General features: G+C 40.5%; 3 protein-coding genes across 3 annotated transcripts in view; all 3 read left to right on the top strand.

Annotated features, from left to right (window-relative positions):
• The window catches only part of LOC119891504 (scavenger receptor cysteine-rich type 1 protein M160-like), a 1,270,577-nt gene that overhangs the window by 446,204 nt on the left and 800,705 nt on the right, over positions 1 to 23,668 (top strand). The gene's annotated exons all lie outside the window — the stretch shown is intronic.
• Positions 15,871 to 22,244, top strand: ciz1b (cdkn1a interacting zinc finger protein 1b). Its single transcript, XM_038703383.1, has 7 exons — positions 15,871 to 16,346; positions 16,504 to 16,597; positions 16,677 to 16,781; positions 16,889 to 17,029; positions 18,921 to 18,960; positions 21,784 to 21,905; positions 22,075 to 22,244. Exons 3-7 carry the CDS (start codon positions 16,755 to 16,757, stop codon positions 22,180 to 22,182), a joined length of 438 nt encoding a protein of 145 aa, XP_038559311.1. The 5' UTR covers positions 15,871 to 16,346; positions 16,504 to 16,597; positions 16,677 to 16,754; the 3' UTR covers positions 22,183 to 22,244.
• surf4l (surfeit 4, like) overlaps positions 22,895 to 23,668 on the top strand; it is a 12,482-nt gene continuing 11,708 nt past the window's right edge. Inside the window, exon 1 of the mRNA XM_038703365.1 lies at positions 22,895 to 23,055. Within this exon, the coding sequence (XP_038559293.1) occupies positions 23,008 to 23,055 (48 nt within the window). The 5' untranslated portion in view covers positions 22,895 to 23,007. The remainder of the gene's footprint in view (positions 23,056 to 23,668) is intronic.

Genomic DNA, 23,668 nt, shown 5'->3' with positions numbered 1-23,668 from the left:
TGTGTGGGGTGGAGGTGAAAGTGAGACTTTCACCTGTGAAAAACAGCAACAGTCATTTATTATTACTCTGTGCTCTAATAAAAACCTAAGTTGCAGAGTACAAAGACTGCCGGTGAATAAAAGGAGTTTTAAAATGACTTGTCTTGACCTTCCAATGTTACTGGCCTGTATGGATCAGTTACACCATTTTCACTATACTAAAACTAGAGCAATTACACACCCAATACCTCCTTTGCGAGCATTTTCTTTCCTTTCTTCATTTTCTTTTTGTTAAACATATTTCACATACTTGTTAGTGTTGTTTAGATTTTTTATATAACACTCGGCTAATTTTTAGGCCTTTTTTAAATAATGACTGCACATACAGTATAAACACCGTCCGTGGAAATTGTGGTACTGACAGAGGATTAATCAGATAATTGCACACTAATAATTATACGAGGACTGAATATCAACTGCTCTTCTAAAGGTGTAACTGTTTCTACAGTGTATATATTCGCGCAACATCTCTCGCTCACTCTCTCCGTCTCTCATGAACAGCGCTGCACAAATCTCTCCAACACAAAGCTGTCAATGTCAGAGACCCACCTTAGTTGGTATAGGGAATTAAACCTGAACGTGTCACTTACAATCGATGCCGTAGCGGTGAGAGTCGAGCTTTCAGTACAACGTAAACAAAGAAAGCAGCATGTAACCTTTCAGACCCACCGCACAGAAAGAGGCCCATTATTTCAGCGACTTGCGCCGCGCTAGGGCACTTTGTTGCTGTGTAGAGGATCGCGCACCGCACGCCATGCCGCAGTCGAAGTACTTTTGTGCTGAACCCAGCGCAAATCGCTTCTTTTCTGAAAGGTTCTTTATGGAAGAACATAGTCCTTTCAATACCTTCCGTCACTGAACATTTAACGTTACATCTGTGTTGAAAAAATGTTGCCAGGTGTAAAACACTACATAACATCAGGAGCTTTTAGACTTTCAGGACTGTAGGCTACCAATTACCTGCATTTCAGTTATTAATAACACTGCATGAATGATGTCTAGATGAGAGTTGATGACAACAATTCAGTTTATTTCCCTCTTATTAACAGTTTCCCCTGGGGAATAAATGAAGTTAATATTCCTCTTATAGTAATAATACTTACATATTATAGAAACACAATTGTTAATGTAATTTAATATTAAAAATCAACTTAAGTTATTACTAGTGAAAATTAATGCATAATCGTGAAACCGTGATTATTTCTCTGACAATAATCTGTAATCGTTGCATCCCTATTGATGATAGGGCTGGGAAATCTGTCACAATTTAGGGTGCTATGATTACATAACAATAATAATTCCCAATGTATCTTTGTGGGTAAAAATTTTTGTTCCATAGAATTACTTTATGAATGACCACATTCATAACAACCTAATCATTAAAACCAATATAATAATCACTTATTTCCATTTGCTTTATTAATACAATCAAAGTACACAAACTGACAAGTATGTAACTGAATTGAATCTTGACTAATAAACTGTTGACATCTTTGAACAGACTCCACTTATTTTCAGTAGGTCGTTTACTTGTCATCCACTCTCAACGTTTTACCCACATTACGACTGTCGCAGCAAGAACTGCATGGTATCTACAACTTTGCAAGTTGACAAGGCACAGCAACAAACTGACTGCAGTCCCACTGACATCTTGCTCTCAGGATTGGCCAAAAAGTTGCAGTCTCTGCCTGGGACTCTACTTTCATTTAAAAAAGAAATCTGCCATCAACTTTTGTCTGAGAGAACAGAACGAGCAGGGACTGATTTGAGTTCATGCTCAGGACAAAGGCTTTTTTACATAGTCATTTTAGTAGTATAGTGTTGAATAATACAAATAAATTATGTTAATACTGACAATTAACGTAAAAGTTAATTTACCTTGAAGAAATAGTTTTTTGGGGGAATACATGTATTGTCTTTCTTTCTGAGGGTTTATTGAGAAGATCAAATCACTTTAGTGTGCATGCTAAATATAAATAAATCTATATTATCTAAAGCTAATTGGCTGCTGGCTCTAACTCCATATTTAGTGAATAGACATGACAGTCCTTTACTTTTCTCATCCAGCACTTGGCGAGAAAGTGAATAAGCACACGTACCAAAATGTTGCAACTGTTCTAACATGTCATAATATAACATCCATAACTTCACTAGAAGTTTTAGTCCGTGTACACGGTGACAGCGTGCGTGCTGGTCAGGACTGGTAAATGAAACTGTTGAAACACGAGAGACTGGCTTGTGCTGAGTAGGGATGCAACGATTACAGATTTTGTTGGTACGATTATAGTCAGAGGAATAATCACGGTTTCAAGATTATCATGATTATTATGCATTAATTAATTTAACAACACTAGTAATTACTTAAGTAGGTTTTTAATATTACATTAACAATTATAAAACTATAATATTTAAGTATTATTATTAATATAAGAGGATATTAACTTTATCTCCCAGGGGAAATTGTTATTGGGGAGGGGAATAAACTGAACTGTTGTCATCAACTCTCATCCACATGTATAAGTTTTAGTGAAAATGATGATGAATGTTCAATGATGAAAATTGAGAACATGTCTCATGCAGCGTTATTAATAACTGAAATGCAGGTAATTGGTAGCCCACAGTTCTGGAAGTTTATAAGCTCCTGATGTTCTGTTAGTGTTTTACACCTGCAACATTTTCTCAGCACAGACAGGAGGAAGCAACAGGATGTTAAATGTTCAGTGACTGAAGGTCGGCAGAGGACAACGTTCTTCCATAAAGAACCTTTCACAAAAGAAGTGATTTGCACTGTGTGGAAGCTGGGTTCAGCGCAAAAGTTCAGCTAATTTGACTGCTGCTTGCGTGCGAGCTCGTCAAGCTTTGGCGTGGCACAAGCCATTGAAAATAGGCCTCATAGCGCAGCGGTGCTGTCGGTTACACCTGCTTTGTTTGTTTATGTTGTACTGAAAGCTCGATCTCAGTGCGACAGCATTGATTGTAAGTGTCACAATTATATTTAATTCCCCAACAACCTGCCACATTATTTAAGTTATTATGTATTACCTTTACTTACTTATTTTAAAACAATTGTAAAATGGGTCGCCAAATTTACTTGGGCAGCTGTTAATCTACCTGGACGGCCCGCCCAAGTAAACCCTATGTGTGGGAAACGCTGATTAATTAACCGTGACGTTTTAAAGCACGGTTAATAGTGAAATCCAGCAATCGCTACATCCCCAGTGCTGAGCAATATCCCATTCAGTCAGCTGTTTACCCCAACCCCTTGTAAAATGTAGCTTTTCCACTGCAGGCTATATAAATCCATCTCGCCTGATGTTAGCAGTAAGATTACTGGCAGCTAAAGTTCAGGAACAGCGTTAAGATTAAGTACTGTAAAATAATCACAACTTCTAAGCCTGCAGATATTCAATTTCTGATTAGGGCTGTACGTAACGATTATTTTTCAAGTCAATTAATCAAACGATTATTTTTTCAATTACCCAATTAATCTAACGACTAATTTTCTGTATTCTAAAAGGAAAAAAGTTGCCTATTACTCGATTAACATACCAATTTATCCAAAATAAATATCAAAAACATTCCTAATAAATAAATCTATATTTTAATCATCCTGATGAAGCACATTAGAATAATGTGTGTATATATATATATATATATATATATATATATAAAATAAGAATAGCAGCAAATCTTAAAATGAATCAAATTTCCACGCCATTGATGTGTTGTGATAACAACAATAACAGACATTAATTATTAGGCTACTTTACTTAAAACTTTTAATGTTTTGACATGGATTAATTTCAATATTGAGTACTGCAGTATGATAATCAAATGTATTTCTGCATCAGTGTCGGGCAAAGAAAACAATTGAAAGGATTCACAGACTGTACAGACAGTCACAGATCGTCTGTAATGTTAGTTTCAGCTGTTTTCTCGCTCATATGTGGCCGTTAATTAAAACAGAAAATATGAAACGGCCGAACGTTCGATGTCTTGAGGTGTAACGTTATGCTACAATGACAGCAGCGGGGCAAAAATTACTTTTAACATGAAAGCGATTAAGAAATACTACGTGTCCTTGTGCTGATGATGTGCCATGCTCGTGTGGCGACAGAAAGTAAATAGGATTTGCGGTGCTGCCGTCAGTGCTCCAGGATACTTTCGCTCACGTGTTCATGCTGCTTCACGTATTCGTGGACAGTTGTGCTGCAGTGAAGCTTTTCTCAGATCACAGAGACTGTCTGTCTAAAATACTTCCAAACTTTAGATGGTCGAAGGCACGGTCTTGTAGCTGGAGCTTGTCCGGGGGAATCCTGCCAACACTGGATCGACTATGTTGACGAATTGCCCGAGCCCTAAATTCCTGTTTATATTATCGGTCTGCAGCTGATATTGTTTCATTTAAAAATGTCAGCTTTAACGCTGAATCACAACTACTACTACTTTTACAGTGAAGAAAGAAGTCAGTGTCAGGATGGAGTAAAGAGTTTGTAAAGGCACATACCTGTGTTTGACTCATAGCGATCTCTTCCTGGACCTAACACCAATGAGAATAATGAAAATGATGTCATGTTATACTCTGAACAAAATATAAAAATAACAATGTGTAGTAGTAATATTAAGTGATACAGTACTGCTGCATTTCATATCATATAATACATCTCTCTACACAGTGAGAGAGAGAGAATAAACACATGTTTTAAGTGAATTGGACACCCTGTCATAAATACGAGGTTACGTCTCAAGTCTCCAGTGAGACAATGTGCCATTTGTGCTTTGTTTCCAGATACTGCTTTATACTCAGTAGCGACTATTCAGGACACCTGTACAATCTACTGCAATTCTGTACAACAGGTTCAGTTTCTGACCATTTTGTCAGGAATGTGTAAATTCAGTTCTGTTTATTACTAAGCCTATAGTTCAAGGTGTTGTTACACTGAAAGGTGATTTTGCTCTCCCTGTTTATATATATGAGTAGGGCGGAATATTAAACACATCTGAATATGATGTAGTCCAGTACAACATTTTCACCAACTATGACCTCAGTGCTAAAAAATTTAATTCACTTAACACCTATATGACTGTGTCAAAAAAGAAAACTGATTAAAGGCATCATTAAAGTAGACTTTGTGGCAGCACTGTTGTAATGGATTGTATAAGACTTTACAGGTGTACTTTATAAAGTAAGTGTTACTTTTTGAAAATCCGTTGCAGGCTGCGGGCAGATTTTACCTAATTTTATAAACAAACTGTTGTCAGGAAACATCACGTTTTCTTCTTTTTATGGTGGCAACTGTTATTCAGCTCTCCCTGTCAGAAGCTTTCCCTCCACTAACTAAACAGACAGTCACAGAGGTGGGAGTGAGACAGGCAATAGGAAAGGGTACTAAATCAATCAAGTAGTAGCTGATAAATATTTAATTTTCACACAATAAGCCATGAGAACAGAGCTGCTTTGGGATCAAAATAATAATAAAAAGAGACTGTGTTACATCTACTTCAGTGTCCTCTCTCAGGTGTAATGTTGGCTCACCTGTCTTGGGCCACATCCGCACTACTACGTTTCTGTTTAAAAGGAGATTTAAACCAAAAACGATCTCCGTCCCCAGCAGCATTTTATCTGCATAACAGAATGGATCTCTGTCTCTGAATACGTGAAGTGGCCGTCCACATAGCCTACACTGAGCATGCGCGTGCCGGTATAAACAGGAAGCACATTGTCTACTTCGCATTAGTAGAAGATTTGTTAAAAGAAGAAGGTACTACTACAGACTAAAAACCACACCAGAGATAGTTCTGCATGGATCTAACACGAGGTGGAATTGTTACTGACAGTAACAGGGGAGTTAAAAGCAGCTGTGGCAGCAGAAAAAACAGACTGGGATTTGTCGCAAAGCAAATACGGCCTCATGCACAGTAGCCTATAAGTGTATTGTTATTTACACAGAAAAAATATTTACAATTTAACAGCACTATTCTGTTGCATCTGCACTAAATCCATTAAATATGCACTTCTGCCATCATGTTAAACCATGTACCTATCAATTGTGTGCTGGAGATCTGACTGGAGCGGTTCTGGAGCCACTCAATTAAAGTTAGAGCTTGCTGTTTTCTTCCATTCAAAATAATATTGCACATTAACATCATTTGACAAGAAGCAGAAATATCTATAAATCTTACCTGCTCTGAAATTGCCTCTTGCGTCGGTTAAGATGAAGTCTTCGTCTTTAAATTTTTCAAACAAATCTCTCCAAACTCCTGCTAACAAATCTCTCCAAACTCCGGCCACGCTCTGTTTTCTTCTGCTCCTCTCTGCTGCGCTGCTGAAAGGTTGGGGGGGGGGCAAGTTCCAGGTGCAGGGGGGCGTGTCCCTCCGCTGATGGCCCATTAATTAAGCCTGAGCCGAGAGGCTGCAAAGTCACCACAATATTCTCCACTTCTCAGCTCTGACACAGAGGCCTGTGTTACAGGCTACAGTGTTTAAAATAAAGCAAGAAACACATTTATCAGTGACAGTAGAAACACCAGGCTTTACATACTGTTAGAAGTAAAATTTCATATATTTAAAATTTTACTTAACTAAAAGTATAAAAGTACCATAAGCAAACACCGTAATTTAATTGTTGACTGTATTTTATTCATCTAAATCTGAAATGCAGCTAGTAACAAAATCTATACAATTTTAGACGTATAAAGAAAAATGGTGGTTTTAGAGAGTCTTGAATCTGTGGAACTGTACAGGCCACTTTGTGTGTATTTGTATATGGGGCAGCGGAGGTTTAAGGGGGACCTCAACACTGTCAGGAGAACTGTCTGTGTTCCCTCCACATTTGCCCAGGTTCTGGCTAAGACATCATAGGAAGAGACTTGAGGGAGATGCTTTGCTCAGTCTTATTAATGGCTCTTTTTTGTCCTCAGGAGATAAAAAAGGATGCCCTGAGCACATTTTGAATACTGTACCTTCTGTTTTAAGTGCAACAACTTTTCCAGTGCACCATCCAGCTGATAGTTACTTTAAATATAGTACAATGGTCCCTTACTCAAGAAAAGTAGAAATAGATATTTATCACAAGTCCTCAAAAAGGTATAAAAGTATTCCATAGTCATAGTGAATATACTTAAGTATCAAAAGTAAAAGTGCTCATTCTGTATGACATTGTAGTACCTCAGTTCATGCATGCATTCTGTCCTTAATGAATTAATCTCCAAACATCAGTGGTTGGTGTTCCAGTTATGCTGGCTGTAACAAAGTTGTGCAATATTTTCATTGACAAATAATTATTTTTCTTCATCTCAGTAACTTTATAGGGTTCAGATAAACAGCAATAAATACAATACAGGATTTAAAAATGTAGGGGAGCAAAAGTATAAAGCCCCTAAAATGAAAATACTTAACATTTACAGGAATCATATGTGAGGTTTCTTTGGCTCTTTCTCTGGTCTCATATGGTGCAATGTTCAGGGTACTTAAATTAAATTAGACTTATTCAAGATCAGTTAGAGATCTCTTGTTTTGATTGAGGAAGATATAAATGAGATGATATGTGGTTGTTTCTCCTGAGTTGAATTTAAGACGTAGGAGAAAAAATCCTTTGGTCTCACCTTAGTATAAAAGTAAATATTTTCTATTGAGGAGAAATTAAAGAAACACCTATATCTCTTCTTGGATTTTGCTTTTCTCTGTGCAAGCACCTGCAATGTAATCAAATAATACAAAGTAACAAATGTGAATCATTTTGGTTGGGAGGGTGGAGGTGGGTGCCATTATAAATGTACCTGAGCTGCCATTTCAGTGACTGACATGTTTTTATATCTTGTGTAAAACAGGACATGATCCTGGATCATAGTAAAGATTTTCTCCAAAAATGATTGTTGTAAAACTCTCCCTGCTCTCTAAAACCATTTTTAAGGAACGAAGGCAATCCTTAGTGTCATTAGTCATTAGTATGCAGGCCATAATTTTCCTTTGGTGAGTTATTGTGTAGGCACAGAGTCTCTAAGACCAGCTACAGGTACCACTGAGGAACTAGGAGAGCAAAGAGGGCCCAGGAGAGAGGTCATGTCCGTGTGACCGAGCTGCGTGATGTGGCTGTGGAGGCTGCTCAGTGACTACCATAGTATTTGACAGGCTGAGGTCTTCTATCTTGTCCCATTCAGTAGCATAGCCAGGAACACCAGACAGGACACTGAGGATTCTCCTTGGAGTCAAACAGGTTGGTGACCAGCTGTCCAAAGTGCTGCCAAAGTTAGATCTGTCCAAATACAGGTGGAGCTGCCGCTCACTCCAGTGGCTCCCTGAACATCACACCCTCTGGGCCTACTGTATCCCTGCCCTGTAGCTGCTGAGGCAACTAAAGCTGTGCACGCTTTCACCATCTATTGTATGTGTGTGTTTTAATGAATAAGAGGTTACAAGAAACAACATTTATTTGTTAAACACAGTAGCAATATCTGTCCAAGTGTTTTCATGTTCCCTCTCAGGTCACAGTGCTGTAACCACATGTGTAAATATTGTGAGCAGGGCCAGTGTGGAGACAGCTGAGGTGAATTAACACAAAGTAGTCTGTGTGTTGGAAAAACTAAATTCATAAATCATTTAGGTCAAATTTTTCAAATCATGTTCCTGAAAATAAACTTTCCCCTCCTCTCCTAGCTCCCTATGTAAGCTGTCACCAAGCTGTGTCTGGTTACCATAAAAAAGATCACAGATCAAATTATTACTTTACAGTTGACTCTTTTTTTTGCTGGTCTCTACAGACAACTCTCAATTTTAGATTTATTTCTGCTGTTCTTCTCTTACCCTGGGATTACTTGCTTTAGATAGATCTTGGCTTCATTACATTTTTCCTTAAGAGACATTTAGGTTTCACAGATCAGAATTCATTAGCCTAGCTCAATAGCTCAGCAAAAAAACAGGTCTGATAGATGCACGAATCTGAGGCTTGAAAGAAGGCCTGAAGTGCTTGGGTTATGGCTAAAAAGACCAACTCATTCTTATTTACAGGTCATCCAATACTGCATAGACTACTATTACACAACCCTGAAGATGGGTTTGTAAATGTATTTATTCTTGGTTTTAAGATTTTATATCAGCATGACAATTATAATCTGTTCTGTTAGCTAGAGTAAGCATAACACAGAATAATAAAAATAAAAGGTAATAACAATGAGATACAGAATAAATTATTTTTAAATGGGAAATAAAACAGAAATGAAATATTGACATTACAAATTAATTATAGGATTTGCTATGGACAAATAAATTATGTGTAGAAAATATATAAAGATAAGAAATGAAATGTGACGTGGGGGCTGAATGCACAATAAAAAGCCCATTCTGATGATATGTGATATATATGTATGTATGTATATATATATATATATATATATGGTATATGTGACAAGTGCAGGGATTACATAAGGGAATAAAAGTCCAGTTTGATGACCCCTTCTCTTAGCAAAAGTGATTTTATAAGTAAATATCCTCAGCCAGATATTGTTAGAAATATACAATTAAATGAGCACCATCATATTTTACAATCACAGGCTGTAAAACACCCTTTCTCAACAGAAATAGTGGCCTTTGGATTCATTTCACGGCCGACTGGCAGAAATTTGAAATGGAATCAAGCCATCTTACGGCAGACGGCCCAAACAGAAATGGAACGCGCCCAGTCCACTTACGTGGACCGAGAGAGGGAGGGGGAGCGAGAGGGGGGGAGAGAGAGATACGTTAATCAATTGAAGCTTTGGCGTTTTGTGCACATGAGCTTATTAACTTATTAAATCGCCATAAAACAATCAAATTCGGAGCAAAGCAAAGCTAGTGAAGGTTAAAGTTACGTTAGCAGCGATGCTAACGCGCAGCTGCACCTGCAAGCAGACGTGAGCAGCGTGAGGACCGGACAGGATGATGGACAGAACTTTAAATCAGGGAGAGATACTGGTGGAGGAGAAAGTTAATAGATGATTTAAAAGTGCTTTATTTAAATGGACACGGAGCTGCCAGAACAAGAAGCAGGGGAGAGGATGCTGAGGCTATATAGATGTTTAATTAACAGAAAGGTAAGCATGTGTTTTTATTAACGTTATTCCGTAGTGTTGGATGTTGATTAATTATCTTGAGAGAGTGATGAGCAAGTGGGCGTTTGTGCTGTGAAATTATAAGAGTTGACTAACTTAATGCAAACTTATGTAAGTCCCATGTTGTGGGCATGATGCCTGAATGTAATATTTTGGCTTATTGCTGTAAATACAGTGGTGGAAGAAGTACTCGATTTTCCTACTTAAGTAAAAATGCAGATACTACATAAAAAAGTTACTCAAGTAAAAGTAAAAAAGTACCTGGTTTTAAAATATACTTAAGTAATCAAAAGTACTACACATCAAAATCTATACACAGTATTTATTTTTAAATTCACTCCAGACAGCATTATAAGTTACAGTGAATCACAATAAGGAAGAGTACAAGTGGATATTTCCTATACTGTGGGAGGATTAGCCTGTGTTCTGCTCTTGTAGTAGTTTCCCCCTTCAGACCGACCTCATTTTGGACTTTGGGCATGTGCACGGGTTGTGTTGGACAAGGAGGTCAAAACTAACTGAAACACTTCTCAATTCACAATCTCATCAAAAATCCACATGTTAACGTCTGCACCTCTGATAAAGTGCAACTCACAGTCCCACACAGAGCGAGGTTGGCTTCAGTTTTCACATGTTTATATTGCAAAGCTCTAGCAGCTACGTTAGCACTCGGCCACAGACAAAAACAGAGCTGCTGCACAGTCACACCTGACACAACAATGCTCTCACTACAGTCCTCCCTCTTTAATTAGCCTGAATAGAAACCTCTTCTAGAAAAGTCCAGAGCTGATTTGAACAGACCTCTGGGCACTAACTCAGTCCTCATGAAGTCTGTTAGACCGGGGGCCAGTCTGCCGGGTCATTTGGTGAAGCAGCAACTGTTCCGTTAGGGTCTGATGCTGGCTGTTCATCTCTGGCTGCGCTGGTAATGTCTGAGGCTGCCTGTGTTTCACCTGGGTCTGTGGGACCCGCTAAAGACGTCCGGACCGGGTCTGTGCTCGCACTGACTGAGGCCAGATGTGGATCAGCTGGGCTGACTGGCTGGAGTCTGTTCTTGTACTGGCTGATGATCCCAAATTTACTCCACTGACAAACTTAAGCAAAGCCCTTGTCAATGTAATGCAAATCCACTGCTTCCCATCTTGCATTAGTCCAGAGTTGGAAATAAACTTCACTGTCTTGTTTTAAAATGATGTATGAGGAGTGCCCTCACATCCTGTCTGGACTGGTTCACAGATGTTTATTGCTGGAATGCGTGAATAAAATTTTTTAGGCCGTGAATATGAACGCATTTCCACGTGCAATGCGGTCATCTTTTCCGAGCTGCAGTTTATAAACACTGTGGCCCATCTGCGTTTATCAAACATAATAAATAGTTGTATTTTTACTCAACATTGTTCTGTCACAGTCTGGCAAGAAACCAAGACACGACAGACAAGAGCTGCGCTTCTCAGCTGGTTAGCAGGACAGACAGACAGAAATTCACAGCATCTACACATTAACTGAACATTAGGCTACTGTTACTGTTACCTGCTGACATCAGACTCTGAGAGGAGCGAACACAAGTTTACCTGCCTGCTGTTCCTGCACTTCACTCTCACTGAGCTTCTTTCTCTTCTCGTGCCTAGAAGGATAGTCCCTCTTCATCCTCTCATTTGACACGACAGTGAGGCGGGGCCGTCCACCTCTGCGCAAGACTGACTTTATTACTATCCCTGTGTAAGCCGGTGTCGCATCTGCTGGGTTAATTCGCGCAGAGTCAGCTTTATTAGTTCACATTTGTTTTTCAGTGCTGCAACCGGGGTGAGATCAGTGCTATCCACTGGCCCACCGTGCCGCCCAACAATGCACCAATATATGCACATATTGTTTATTGTGTCACTGTTGTTTAGTTTCAGCACATGTATTACCTGTGTGCCAGGTACTGTCTATAACCTACTGGGTTCAGTAGCTGACAGATGTTGTGCAAAGTTAACGTTAGTTACCACTGAAAGGAAGTATTTCCTGCCTGCGGGAGTGTAAGCATTCAGTGGTGACAGCGGAGCTTCGAGTTCACCAAAGTAGATGAAAAATATAACGTGGATTGTTTAATCTATCCTTTCAGTATTGTTGTTTTATCAACAAGTTTTTGCAAAGCAAGCTAACATATGGCTTCTGCCTTCTGTAGGCTAACATTATGTGTTATTGAATCAAGAATGTATAAACAAGAAACCACATTTTTTCTCTCAGTAAAGCAAACATTTAGGTAGGTAGGTAGGTTTTATTTTCACAATATAACAAGTTGTAGAGTGAAATTGAGTTTTATAACTCCCTTCTGCTACATAGCAGACAGGAAACAATTAATTATTATATTATTATAAATTAACAGAAATAAACTATCATCACTGGAGCAGTGCTGAGGATGAACTAGAGTTTAAGAGTCTGATAGTTTGGGGGGGAAAGCTGCTCTGCAATCTGGTGGTGCAGCAGCAGAAACTTCTATATCTCTTCCCAGAAGGCAGCAGGGTGAACAGGCTGTGGCTAGGTGGGAACTGTCCTTTAGTATCCTTTGGGCTCTGCAGGCACCTCACCTCACTGATATCACTGATGCTCGGGAGATGGGTACCAATGATCTTCTGTTGATCTTCTGAGTGTCTGATTTCCTCAAGAAATCCAGTCGTATCTTAGCTTTCTTCACCAGCGTGGAGATGTGAGACGACCATGTCAGGTTCTCTGTGATGCCGATTCCCAGGATCTTGAAACTATTCACCTGCTCCACCTCAGCTCTACTGATGCCGACAGGAGTGTGTGTCTTTATCTCCTTCTTCCTAAAATCAATGAGCAGCTCCTTGGTTTTGCTGACGTTGAGCGGTAGGTTGTTCTCTGAGCACCACTCTACAAGATTATGAATTTCCTCCCCATATGAAGTCTCATCCATGTCGGGGGATGCAGTCGTGGGTGTACAGCGTGAACAGGAGGGGGTTGAGCACACAGCCCTGGGGGGCTCCCGTGTTGAGCACTAGAGTTGTGGAGGTGAGTCCGCCAATCCGAACTGACTGGGGCCCGTTCGTGAGAAGTCCACTATCCAGTTGCAGAGTGTTGTATTTAAACCCAGAGTGCTGAGTTTGCTGATCATTTTCTTAGGGGACATTGTGTTGAACGCTGAGCTGAAATCCACAATCAGGATTCTGAAGTAGGTGGTGTTTTTCTCAAGGTGTGTATATATTAATACATATAAATAGATCTGTTTTAAAGTTGAGAGTCTAACAATGTTGTAGGCAGTCAGCAATCAATGTATAAATGGATTTCTCTGAAAATACTTACTTCTTTGGAGAAGCTATAACTGGCCATATAGACTAGTAAAAACCTGGTTGGGGATAAGGTTAGGTGAGGTGTTTCTGTGTTTATTGCGAGATCTCTCTATGAAAGTGATTTGTGTTTTGGATTCTATTCGCTCATGAGTTCAAGCGAGCACGTGTACGAGCGCACGCCTGGTTGCAATCTTAAAACCGCAACATCAATTAACTTAACGTTATGTTACTGCAATTTTTGTTTCAAGATTCACCACTTATCAGATATTAATTATGAAGCAGCTGCCGGGTCAGCAGACAGACACAGCAATCCCTCAACAGCCTCTTGTAACGTTAAATTTGGTCTTATACAAGTGAACTGCACTCACCACATTCAGAGCTACAACTGAAGAGTCTGTGTAAAATGTCACATAAAATATCAGCGCTAACGTATTGCATCCAGTCCAGTCCTGAACAGTCTAATGTCAAAGCTGCAAGGAAAATTGAAATCTGGTGTCAAACTAAACATTCTCAAATCGATGACAGTCCTTCATTTCAAAATGGAGGTTTGTGGTGGTTTTCGCGGTCTGTTAATATTACTGTATTTAGATTTAGAGTAATATTTTCCCAGAATGCATTGAAAATCTACAGTAACATACTGTCCACCGCTTATACAGTTGGAAACAGTTAAAAATACAGTAATAATACTTAAAAGTATAAAAATAAATTCAGTGTATAGTCTGACGATGTTATAACTGACCATGGAGTCGATCACTTGGTCATCCATGTTACTGTTTGCAGGCCTGCATTAACCTGCAGTTAGGCCTGAGCCTCAGAGGTTTTGTAGGCCCACAATAAAAACAATAAAAATGTCTAATGACCACGTTTATCTATACTTTGCGCGACAGTAAGCATGATCGGTATGCGTACAGTAAAGGCAATGAGTCACATTATGACCTTATGAATCTTTTCTAAGGAAGATGCTCCTACCAATAGCTACGGAGTCAACACTGTAAAATCAAGATCACAATAATAATTAGTTGATCAGCAAACACATGAATGCAGCATTGTAGACAATATTTTGTCCTTGTAATCCACGTTTCCATTGCAAATGATAGCCTTTAGATATTATTGGAAACTATTCAGAATCCCCCTCCTTAAAGGGGAAGGGGATTAGTATCATAATCATTTAATATTGCATTGCAAATAAATTTTCATACACACAAAGCGATTACAGTACTGTTCCTACCAGGCTGGACATGCATTCTGCCATAAAACGTATCCGCCCTCTATAATGCACAGATGTTAATCTGATTCCAGTTATTTTGATTTTACAGTGTCACATTTTAGCGTCTAGTTCTAGCTTCCAAACAGTAACATGGATGATGAGCAAGTGATTAAATCCGTGGTCAGTTTTATCATTGTCAGACTATTGCAAAAAATTTTGCTATAAGATAAATATAAAGTTCAACATAATGTAAATGTAAATCTGGAAGCCAAGCATTAGCTTGCTTTGCAAAACCTTTTTGATAAAACAACAATACTAAAAGGATAAATAAACAATCTACATGTTATATTTATCAGTTACTTTGTTGAACTCGAAGTTCCTTCACAGCTGAATGCATGCGCTCCAACTGTCGGGGGAACGCCTTCTATCTGTGGTACCTACCTTGGCACGACACCGGCCAATCAGCAGCCTCTCTGTGCTGATACTGGAAATGTGCATGTGTATTGTTGTGGGTTACAGTCAAATGTGTCGTTTGACTTTCCAACAGCCATATACAGTATGTAATTTTGGGACACTTCACAATAAACCTATTTTGTCATTTAGGTATGAGGATGTGTTGCAGCAATGAACCATAATATACAGCTACTGCATTGATGATACAGGTGTCATGCTTAAACTCATATTTTTATTTAAAAAGAAACAATATTTTAATTCAATTGATATTCTATAACATATATCTTACTCAAAACACAAATTACTTACATTTTGATAACAAATAAGTACTTACTAGGAGTAGAAATATGCAAAAAAATATTATCCTCTGAGGGTATCAAAATCACCAGGATTTTTTGCAACTTACAACTCAGCAGGGACATGTCACAAATGTGTTTCAACTCAATACACATCTGACTGGCTTACAATAAAAAGTGAAATTTATATAACAAGCTGCTGCATTGGAAGAAACATCTTACAGCAAAAAAGTGATGATGTCTTTATAACAGACATTTCTCACTAATGGGCAATACACAAAGAGGAAATCAATTTGGAATTTAAAAATTGAGCATTTTATATTTAAAGTAGATCTCATGCAGATGTCTATGAAGATTCTCAGTCATCCAGGTCATAGTTATCCAACGAAGGTTAAAATGAAGGGTAGACTTGGTTGAAGCTTCAACCAAGTCCAGTTGCCCTTCATTTTAACCTTCGTTGTATAGATCTCATGCAGTCTGAAAATCCTTCTACAGTTTAATGTTACTATTAAACAGTAGTTTAATGTTATAAGTGAGTTAAACACATTATAACCTTGTTAAATATTTAAAAACTAAGGGATAGTAAAATAAAACAAAATGAAATTTCATAATATGTATTTTATTTTACCTAAAAAACCATGAGACATGTCTTTCTCTAGTTAAAGTTGCTCCTGTGCAATAAATCGGTTATGTCAATAGAGGGCGATAGAGAGCAAAAAGTGTGTGTATTCAGAGTACGTACACACACCGAAAATCCACACACATTTTCGATTTTGGCATCTTTTTGAGGACCTCTCTGAAACTTTGAGAGAAGCATATAAACAGACTCTGGAGGCCATTACAGTGAAAATAAAGTGAGGACCGGCCTAAATGTCCTCACTTTGCAAAATGGTCCTCACTCCAAAGGTTAAAAACCCTTGCTTGTCCTCACAAAGATAGCTGTACAAACACACACACACACACACTGCAGGACAGGTACACACACACACACACACACACACACACTGCAGGACAGGTACACACACACACACACACACACACTGCAGGACAGGCACACACACACACACACACACACACACACTGCAGGACAGGTACACACAGTGGACTCACACCTTCCACCTTTGTCCTCCAGGGGGCGTCGGCCTGACACGCGGCGCTGGTGCGACACCTGTCAGATTCACTTCAGCGGTGATGTCATCGTCCATCGACGGACAAAAAAACATAAGGTCGGAAACAACTCTGATGACATCACAAGCATGGCTGTCTTTAATTGGCCGGCTTTGACTCCTCCTCCTCTGTCTCCAGGTGTGTAAGCAGCTGTGTCGTCCCTTCTGTCCCGTGTGCAGACGCCACTTCAGGACTCCCAGGAAGTTTGTGGAGCACATGAAGTCTGCGGAGCACAAGCAGCAGGTCAGCAGGGGACGCCGCCGAGCCGGGGCGCAGGAAGTCCGTACGGCGGCTGTAAGAGTTCCTGCTGTATCCACGTGTCATGTGACTCCCTGTCTGTCTCCTCCCAGGTGCTCCTGGAGGAGGCTCAGGAGGAGGAGCTGATCACTGTGGACGCTGTCGGCTGCTTCAAGGGAGAGGAGGAGGAGGAGGAGGAGGATGAAGAACAAGAGGTGGAAGTAGCTGATGAAGAAGAGGAGACTGTGTCGGAGGTAAGGCTGTGCGATATGACGATAGAAAAATCATTATTTTGTTGTGTCCCAATATCCACACTTTACGGTAATATTTTTGCGAGGGGACGGCGCTTTGCACCGCGGTGAAGTTAGTTTTAAGCTGGATATTTGAAGACTAACTTCACCGCGTTCTGTTCTTCCACACTTTGCATTCAGAATAAACAAACATGGAGGAGAGGGAAGTTTATGAAAGCAAAAACCAGAAGCTCATATCTCAGAGAGAAGAACATATTCCAGCCATGATGTGTGTGTCAGGTAACGTTAAACGACCCGCCCACCGACAGTCAGCTGACTTTATAGTTAGCTGGAGAGTTGGATCTCTGTCTGGAGCTGCTGTGCTGCTCTGGACCGTGAACTTACTGTTGGTTGATTTTTCCTTAAATTTACAAAAAATGTTCTATATCGGGATATGGAGGTAAAACCAAATGTTCAGGGTTTCATTAATAATAGGCGTGGGAATCACCAGAGGCCCCACGAGACCATACTGTAAACATATCGTGATATTTTGCAATTTCATCCCTTTTTTTCCAACTTCAAATTGTCCCCAAAGGAAAACTCTTTTTCTAGCAGACTTATTTTATTATTATAGTACCAAAAAGTAAAATTCTCATGTTCATTTTATGTAATAAAAGATCGATACTTGGCGTCCGTGTATCGATACAATATCACGATACTTTGCTGTATTGACTTTTTTTCCTCCACCCCTGATAAATAACTACTGCTGAGGCTGGAGGCTGAGCAACGAACAGATTTTCTGGAGGATCTGGAGGTTTCAGTTTGACCTGGAGCTCATTTTTTACCCTTCAGTCACTGTGGCTTTCACACCTGCCTCGTTTGGTCTGAATTCTGGGACTTTTCAGTTTGATCCGAACCAAAATTAAAGGTGGGCAACGACCCAGAAATTTGGTTGTTTCTATTGTGAAAGCATTTTTTGGATGGTTCGGACTTTCAGACCGCAAACAAAGAAATGCACTGAAATAAAACTGTAAGTCTACCAGCTCGGCTGCTACGGAAGCAACTTGGCACTCACCTTTTTGGTCTCTCCTGAACATGTTCAGGTTCCTCATCTTATTTAGACTTTGTACCAGAACAGGTTTCCATGGTTATATGTTTGTCATACTGCACATTGCTGCAGCTCCTCTTTTCAGCCTGTGTTGAAGGCTTCGTTTTAGCTATGGAGTGATACATCTTGTCTCTAAATGATCTTTGTTGGGAGTTGCACATGCTCAGTTCCTAATTAAGGACTACTAGCCAATCAGAAGCAGAGAAGGGCGGGTCAGCGAGAAGCCGGTAAACGGCTCGGGTTCAGCCGTACGGACTGGAGCGAGAGTTTCAGAGCGGTGAGTTATTAATCTGTATCCATAAAGTTTTAACTGAGCTCTGTCTCTACATCACAGGAACAACTTTCTGTCCACTGACTGCCTGGAGGGTAGCTAGTGTTTGGAAGGGAGAGGAGAGCTGTGTGCTGCAGCTCGCTGTTTCTGAGGGCGTGTCGGAGTCGCCGCTCGGCCAGCGTTACATGAGGCGTGTTTAGCTTTCATCCCTGTGATGTCACAGGGAAGCGGCTGGACTACAAACGAGCTGTTTTCAGTTCAGAGCAGAGTTTTCTGTGAGAGATGGGAACTCACTTTGGGCTTTTTCACTTTGCAAACCTGTTACAGCACAAAAAGGTCTAAACTCAATAAAGGAGAGGGGAAAAGACAAAAAGCAGAATATCACCTCTTTAAAGATTCACCTGACAATAATTTGAAACATGGCTAGTCTCAAGAACAGGGAGACCAAAGCGACTTGATCCTCAACAAAAAAATATTTATTTCAGTGGAACATGTGAGTGTTAAAATGATGCTTTGTGTGTGTGTGTGTGTTACAGGAAGCACACGAGGAGGGATATGACCCCGACACCACCTACGGTATGTTTTGCGTGGTCTCCACAGTGCAGATGGCTCTATATCTTGTATTTGTGAGGGAACGGGTGCAAAGGTCGACACAGACACCAACACCACTAAAGCAGTTAATACGTACCGAGAGCACTCCGCTGGCTCAGCTCATCCGCCCCACTGATTGCCGCCGATCAGCTCCAGCTGCGTCTTTTAGCACACCTGCTAAAAGCTATGCGTACGTACAAAACAGGGCTGGAAACGTGCGGACGCCACTTCCCAAGCAAAGGTTGGGATCTATAAAAAACAAACTTGACGGGAGAATGTGCGTCCAAAAGGAACGTCAGTGTCAAACATTTTGTGTCAGTCTGCCTCCTTTTCTTCCTGCAGTCAGGACGTATGAATATTAATGAGCTTCACTGAGCGTCTACAGGCAGCTGTGGGTGTTTGGAGGCTCGGACACTGAGCTCCCTCACATGCGCCACATTTCAAGTTGATTGTGATTTAAAAAGGGAACCTGCTTACAGCTGTGCGCACGCTCGGTTTTATAAGTCTGAATATTTTTTGGGCTCACGTAAACTTTTAGTGAGGTTTCTACACACAGTTATATAAACGAGACCCCAGATCAGGACGAGGAGCGATCTGATCCAAGTTTGCAATACTTTTATAGAACAGTTATTTCAAACATTAAAAGGAAAGACAATAGAGCACACTGCTCGAACCTGTGATGGAAACAAAGTATGAAACTAGAAAAGCAATTCCTGAAGAAATTGCGGTGTGAATGCTGTCGGCTGAAGGGCTTGCGCTAAACTGAATTGCTGGCTTTAATTCAACCATCGGAAATGTTCTAAAGAACGTGAATAAGATTTTAAAGTTGAATAAACGTCAAACTGCTCTGATAAATGTAGAACATTTTATGGTTTGGATGTAGTTTTTATCTCATGGACATGAAGAAGTCAAAGAAATGTGAGAAAGTGTTGTGATGTGTTCTGAAATCTTTAGAGAGAGCTATGAAGACTTGGAAAAGGTTCAGATGCTGTAATTAGTATGAAGGCATATATATATATATATATATATATATATATATTAGTATGAAGGCATATATATATATATATATATATATATATATATATATATATATATATTAGTATGAAGGCATATATATATATATATATATATACACAGTGGGTACGGAAAGTATTCAGACTTCTTTAAATTTTTCACTCTTTGTTTCATTGCAGCCATTTTCCAAAAATCAAAAAAGTTCATTTTATTTCTCAGTAATGTACACTCAGCACCCCATCTTGACAGAAAAAACAGAAATGTAGAAATTTTTGCAAATTTATTAAAAAAGAAAAACTGAAATATCACATGGTCATAAGTATTCAGACCCTTTGCCGTGACACTCATATTTAACTCAGGTGCTGTCTATTTCTTCTGATCATCCTTGAGATGGTTCTACACCTTCATTTGAGTCCAGCTGTGTTTGATTATACTGATTGGACTTGATTAGGAAAGCCACACACCTGTCTATATAAGACCTTACAGCTCACAGTGCATGTCAGAGCAAATGAGAATCATGAGGTCAAAGGAACTGCCTGAAGAGCTCAGAGACAGAATTGTGGCAAGGCACAGATCTGGCCAAGGTTACAAAAAAATTTCTGCTGCACTTAAGGTTCCTAAGAGCACAGTGGCCTCCATAATCCTCAAATGGAAGACGTTTGGGACGACCAGAACCCTTCCTAGAGCTGGCCGTCCGGCCAAACTGAGCTATCGGGGGAGAAGAGCCTTGGTGAGAGAGGTAAAGAAGAACCCAAAGGTCACTGTGGCTGAGCTCCAGAGATGCAGTCGGGAGATGGGAGAAAGTTGTAGTAAGTCAACCATCACTGCAGCAATCCACCAGTCGGGGCTTTATGGCAGAGTGGCCCGACGGAAGCCTCTCCTCAGTGCAAGACACATGAAAGCCCGCATGGAGTTTGCTAAAAAACACCTGAAGGACTCCAAGATGGTGATAAATAAGATCCTCTGGTCTGATGAGACCAAGATAGAACTTTTTGGCCTTAATTCTAAGCGGTATGTGTGGAGAAAACCAGGCACTGCTCATCACCTGTCCAATACAGTCTCAACAGTGAAGCATGGTGGTGGCAGCATCATGCTGTGGGGGTGTTTTTCAGCTGCAGGGACAGGACGACCGGTTGCAATCGAGGGAAAGATGAATGCGGCCAAGTACAGGGATATCCTGGACGAAAACCTTTTCCAGAGTGCTCTGGACCTCAGACTGGGCCGAAGGTTTACCTTCCAACAAGACAATGACCCTAAGCACAGCTAAAATAACGAAGGAGTGGCTTCACAACAGCTCCGTGGCTGTTCTTGAATGGCCCAGCCAGAGCCCTGACTTAAACCCAGCTGAGCATCTCTGGAGAGACCTGAAAATGGCTGTCCACCAACGTTTACCATCCAACCTGACAGAACTGGAGAGGATCTGCAAGGAGGAATGGCAGAGGATACCCAAATCCAGATGTGAAAAACTTGTTGCATCTTTCCCAAAACGACTCATGGCTGTATTAGATCAAAAGGGTGCTTCTACTAAATACTGAGCAAAGGGTCTGAATACTTTTCAGTTTTTCTTTTTTAATAAATTTGCAAAAATTTCTACATTTCTGTTTTTTTCTGTCAAGATGGGGTGCTGAGTGTACATTACTGAGAAATAAAATGAACTTTTTTGATTTTTGGAAAATGGCTGCAATGAAACAAAGAGTGAAAAATTTAAAGGGGTCTGAATACTTTCCGTACCCACTGTAGATGTATATGTGTGTATGTTAGTATGAAGGCTGGAAAATGTCTCTGTCTCTACAGGAAGTGGCTTTGTGGTTCCTGTTTCTGGCTTCGTGTGTCGACTCTGTAACAAGTTCTTCTACAGAGAGACGACAGCGCGACACACACACTGCAGGACACGCACACACTACCTCAACCTGCAGGTAACACACACACACACATGTGCACACACACACACACACACTACCTCAACCTGCTGGTAACACACTCACTCACTCACACACACACACACACACTCACTCGCACACACACTCACACACACACACACACACTCTGCAGGTGAGAAACGGTGTGTGTTGTTCTGTGTTTCAGAGTCACAGACCTCAGCAGAGACCTGAAGACGAGGACCGAACCGCTCAGACTGTGTCCCACAATGCATCTGTGTATCCAGGTGATGCACCGACGATGACATCACTGTGATGTTTTATTGTTCTGCCGCCGCAGAAACTAATTAAAACTCCCATTAAAAGAGTACAAACGCGTGTGTGTGGTTTGACTTGGATGATCTCTGCAGGGTGTTTGGTTTGCCTGCAGCTGTAGTTCAGTGTATGAAAAAGTCTGAGCGCGGTCAGAAACACCTGCCGCCGTCCGTCGTCTTCAGGAAGCTGGTTCTGTCTGACCAACAGCTGCTGATCAGTCTTCAGTGAAGTGTTCCACCGCTCCATCAGGTGCAGTTAACACGTGGAAACGTGTAGATACTGTGTGAAGAAGAATACTGTAAATACTGTAAAGATCCAGCTCTCAACCTTATCAGTACTCAATACTGTTAGTAGTAGTATAATATAATCATTCACAAACTGCTGAATACTGCACACATTGCCACACTCCTTTTGTGTATTTATTTATTTACCAGGGACAGTTTTTTTATAATTATTTCTATTTTTGTTTTTATTGCCTTGATTGGCAACGTGAGCAACTGCAGCACAATTTCTCCTCAGGGATAAATAAATTATTTTATGACCCTGAACGCACCTGCAGAGTAGAAACATGTAATATTTTATTTACTTGGTTAAATTAAACTTTTTTTTAAATATAGTACTGTTTTCAGTCCACGTGGCATGCCGCACCCTGTCTTGGCCGCAGGGGGCGCTGTGCGGGCTCAGCGCAGAGGATTGTGGGGCGGAGGAGGCAGCAGCTGAGCATCATCATCACTGAACAGCGGGACCTGGACTCTTCTCACCGGCCTGTATCCTGAGCTGAGAGCCCGTTTCTCCGACCTGAAGTGCCTTAACAGCGGAGGGAGAGATGGGACACGGAGACCTGATGGGCCAGGCGGAGGACGTGGCGGACCAGGTGAGCTCCCCTCCCCGGGGAACGCGCACACTCAGCCGGCCACAGACAGGGCTGGGTCTCGGGCAGACAGTCCGGATATCTTCCGCTGCTTCGGAACTCCATTCAAAAATGTGACAGTTTTATGGAGCTTTTTATAAATGGTACATTCTTCTCTTTACTCAGTATTGTCTGCCGGTTAATTCGGCATTCCGGTTATTTACCCAAACTGCGCTTCGTTGAGGTGAAGAAAACTTTAGTTAACTTTTAGCACAGCCGCAGACGTTAGTTTGGCGGAGGCAGACTGTGGGTGTTCGTTAGCATGAAAGTCTCTTGTGCACGTTTTTACTGAATCACCAAAAGTTGTTTTTTAAGTCAAGCAATGCCGAACTGAAGAGTGGCTCCTGATGATGAGCTCCAGGCCTCCAGTTATTTTCTACCAGCTAAGACTGTCGGCGGATACGCAAGAAAACTTAAACTCACAGATTTGTAAACGGAGTCTGGTGTTCGGTTCACTGGACGTTAGAGCGAAGAAATGAATGATAGAAAAAAAAAAGTGAGATTAACGCATATTTAGAGTTGTTTTTCCCCCTTTTACTGCAGCATCTGTATTATAGACCATAATAAATCAAATTCT

This window comes from Micropterus salmoides, unplaced genomic scaffold (assembly GCF_014851395.1).
Source record: "Micropterus salmoides isolate LMB-PRFRI ecotype aquatic unplaced genomic scaffold, ASM1485139v1 Ms_hic_scaffold_7, whole genome shotgun sequence".
Taxonomy (NCBI): domain Eukaryota; kingdom Metazoa; phylum Chordata; class Actinopteri; order Centrarchiformes; family Centrarchidae; genus Micropterus; species Micropterus salmoides.
This window is presented reverse-complemented; position numbering and strand designations above follow the sequence as displayed.